This window comes from Otolemur garnettii, unplaced genomic scaffold (assembly GCF_000181295.1).
Source record: "Otolemur garnettii isolate 467f Iridium unplaced genomic scaffold, OtoGar3 scaffold00083, whole genome shotgun sequence".
Taxonomy (NCBI): Eukaryota; Metazoa; Chordata; class Mammalia; order Primates; family Galagidae; genus Otolemur; species Otolemur garnettii.
The window spans coordinates 5286591-5290246 of record NW_003852478.1 but is presented as its reverse complement, the minus strand read 5'-3'; the positions used below and the strand labels follow the sequence as shown (position 1 = coordinate 5290246).

The 3656-nt window shown below is 34.3% G+C and overlaps 1 protein-coding gene across 4 annotated transcripts in view; it reads right to left on the bottom strand.

Annotated features, from left to right (window-relative positions):
* Positions 1–3656, bottom strand: part of OCIAD1 (OCIA domain containing 1) — a 26235-nt gene continuing 22579 nt past the window's right edge. For 3 of the 4 annotated variants that reach the window (XM_003794595.3, XM_012808091.2, XM_023515960.1), the window contains exons 8-9: positions 3322–3474; positions 1–500 (exon numbers count right to left, since the gene is read on the bottom strand). In XM_003794595.3, coding sequence (XP_003794643.1) covers positions 463–500; positions 3322–3474 — 191 coding nt within the window. In that variant the 3' untranslated portion in view covers positions 1–462. Of the gene's footprint in view, positions 501–3321; positions 3475–3656 lie in introns of those variants that run through there. The other variant, XM_012808093.2, reaches the window with a different exon arrangement.

The window sequence follows — 3656 nt, the reverse complement described above, 5'->3', positions numbered from 1 at the left end:
CGTGTTCCTTTACATTTTATTTGCCATAAACATTAAGATAAAACAGCAAATACTGAGGAAAGGCTTTTACAGAATTTGTGATGTAAAGCTTAACACTTAAAATTATGTTTGTTCCCCCACACCCATTCCTATTCAACATGCAGGTATTATTTATTTTCACATTACAATCTCAATAGTTTCGTAAGAGTATCTCTGAGATGTAACTTGAAACGATTTCACAAACTGTATACAATCATGGCATAATACCATCATTCAGATAGTTCCCCAGGTGAGTACATTTATACAATATTAACACTAAATCTGTGTTTTTAGAAACATCATAATAAGTCAAACCACAAAACCCAGGATCTCATTTAAATATGTTTATGAAGACCGCTGCTGAGCGCAAAGCATGCAGGTATCATGACCATTTAGATGAAGCTGGGCGTGAAACTCCTTCAGTAGGTCCAAGGATGTAATTTTTCATTCATCCCAAGTATCTCCATATTTGTTTACTTTGACTAGGAAAAAAGCACAAATAATTGATGATTCCAAATAATATTAAATCAAAGACATGATTTTAAGTTTGTTGTTATGATGAAAGTTTCTCTCTCATTTGAGTAAAAGCATGTGAGAGTCAAATTATAATCATAAAAAGTGGCTAGCTGGACTTCGGTGAACTGAGGATTAGACATAACTACAAATGCCCTGTTAGCAAAAGTGCTACATAAATACTTGATCCTCCTTACAACCTTATAAAGTAAACATAATTTCCATTTAAGTTATGACACAACACATTAGTAACTTGCCCAAGGTATAAACTCTAACAAGCAGAACTGTAATTTCCACAATGGTTTGAACCTGGTTCGCCCAGGTGTAGGTCAAAAGCCTGGGTGTCTTCACAACTTAACCATCCTACCTAAGTAAGCATAGTGTATGCACAGGTCACTACGAAAGTTCTGAGACAGGCTGTGTTATGGTCCATTATTTCCCTTCCAAGAAGCACAGTTGACAGCATCCTTTCTGATTCACCCCTGCAAGTTTCAACTTGCTTAACTTGTTGGTGTTGCTGGGAAGACTTCATTTGTTTCCATCTGCGTGGATTTTACATTTCTTGATTTTTGTGTATCTCAAAACTGTCATAATGGCCCACACATTATAGCACATAAAAAACAATTACTGGGAAATATAATCAATAATAATTTGAATTTTGTTTTACACAAAAAATAAAGTTAACAGAAATGGTCTTCAGGTTGTGGTTATGGGTCCAATCTTCTCTCCCACAAGCTGTTACACTACTATGAGAACAGTTCCAACATTCCCGGTCTGAAATTGCTCCACTGTCTGTTCTACTCTTTTGATTTTTGGCTTCTTTTCCACAGCCTCCATCTGTGAACTGAAACTCTTCAAAAGACCCAAGTAAGATAGCAACATACAGATTATCACAGTATGGACCCTTTAGGGAATTTGTGAAGTCAAAAGTATTTCATTATTATACACTAAGACTTTACATACCTCTTTCCATACATTTTGCCTTTTCTCTACTCTCAATCCCTAGTGGGTATACAGAAGCTACATGATGTATGGGGACACGCCTGTGACAGGTAATGGAATATGTGCTTGGATTTGAAAAACTTCTCCATCTTGTCCTGGCACAATGGCTCATGCCTGTAATACTAGCACTCTGGGAGGCCGAGGCAGGTGGACTGCCTGAGCTCAGGAGTTCAAGACCAGCCTGAGCAAAAAGCAAGACCTTATCTCTACTAAAAATAGAAAAACTGAGGCAAGAGGACTGCTAGAGTCGAGGAGTTGGAGGTTGCTGTGAGCTATGATGCTCACAGGACAACAGCTTGAGACTCAGTCTCAAAAAAAAAAAATTCTCCTCTTAAATTGTAATTAGATGAATAACAACCACATAAAGTTGAAAACTTTAAGCAATACTCTCTGACTCTGTGAATCAGAGTCTACTAATGTCAATTTTTTGTCTGTATTTGAGACTATTCTAGAAAATCACTAAACTATTTCATTATAGATCTTTTCTTAATATCAAAGCACAAAAACCCCAGATTTCCTTTACGAAAACAATGCATCATTCAACATTACTGTGTCACACAAAAAAACTTTAAGATTGCTCACAGTCAAACCACAAATGTCAAAATCTAGTAAATGCTAAAAAATTTAACACATTTCCTTTTCTCAATCTATTACTACTGTGTAGATACAAAAAAGATAGACGAAAACAAGAGAAGTATTACTTTCTGCCCTCATGGAGCTTACACTCTAAATCTTCAACTTAATCAGCAAGACAAAGCACCTCACACATCAGAGTCAGGCCACTGGCTGCACAGGTGTTTACAATGACAAACCTTAACAGTATGATAGATTACAGATTAATTTCAAAGCTAGATTTTTCTTAACATCAATATGACATAGATATTACCTATCATTGTTATAAAAACAGAATTGTAAATAGAACAATAATAAGAAATAAAATTAGTCCTAAAAATGATCACAACAACAAATACTAAGGATTTTTATGCACTTTTGCATTCTTTGTGGTATTATGACTTTCAGGAAGGTACTAAAGACTTCTTCTTTCCCTTTATTTTTTAAGTAGTAAAAAGAAAACCTTGAAACAATGACACATCCTCTGAAATTCCTTAAGAGAAAAATCATAAAATTCTATACTTAAATAGCTACAAATCCCCATTCAAAATGTCCTTTTCATTTAGAGGTAAACTTCTGTGTCAGAATATTTACTTTGGGTCATATATAGTTGTGCCAAAAGAACTTAAACCATGATTTTAAAATTTAAAATTAATTATAAACATATGGTACTATTGTTTTTTAAAAGTCAATTTCTCTTTTGGAAGAGCTTTGAAAGCTGGCTTGTAAGGCAATGTAACTCTTTCAATTTCACAAATATATAAGAAAATCAATCTCATTACTCCTGATTCTGTCGTTCTGCCAAAAGTGGCACGACAGCCCATGATCAACCTCGGCCCCCAAAACTGCTTATGCAACAAATGATCATTAGGAAAAGGCCAGGCCATTCCCAAGGTAACCTGTCACAGGGAAAACCAGTCAAATGGGTATATGGTTTCTAACCTGTGTAACAAAACTAGTCTCACTGACTTAAACTTTACTATTTGGACTTCATTATATTCTAGCACAAAATAGCCTTTAGAACATTTTACTGTGAAATAACTTCTCTTTTAAAAAATGTTTATTTTGGTTAATCGCTTCAAGAATTAAGTCACATATTCATATCAGTAATATTTTTAATTAATTGTTTAGTTTCCAATCCTACAGAGTAAAGTGATTCAGACTAAACTATCATACCTTCTTTTTTTGGCATTCTTTCCTGCATAGGCCTGACTGAGGGGTCAGTCTTTTGGGTTAAAGTTACTTCATATGACTCTCTGTTCTTATTCCTTAATTCCTCATATGTAATACCTTTTCTTTTAGGACTTTCTTCAAGGTTGGGATCAGGTCCTAAAACAACAAACAGTTAATAAATGACAATAAAAAGGATTTGTATAAATCCAAAGCAACTAAATTTGACAAATGCTCCTTACCTACTAGCAAAATAGAATAAAGTGAAACAATCGAATTATCAAAGGGACTATACTTCCTGTAATTCTAAAATTGAAATCTCATTCTCAAAAAAAAAAAAA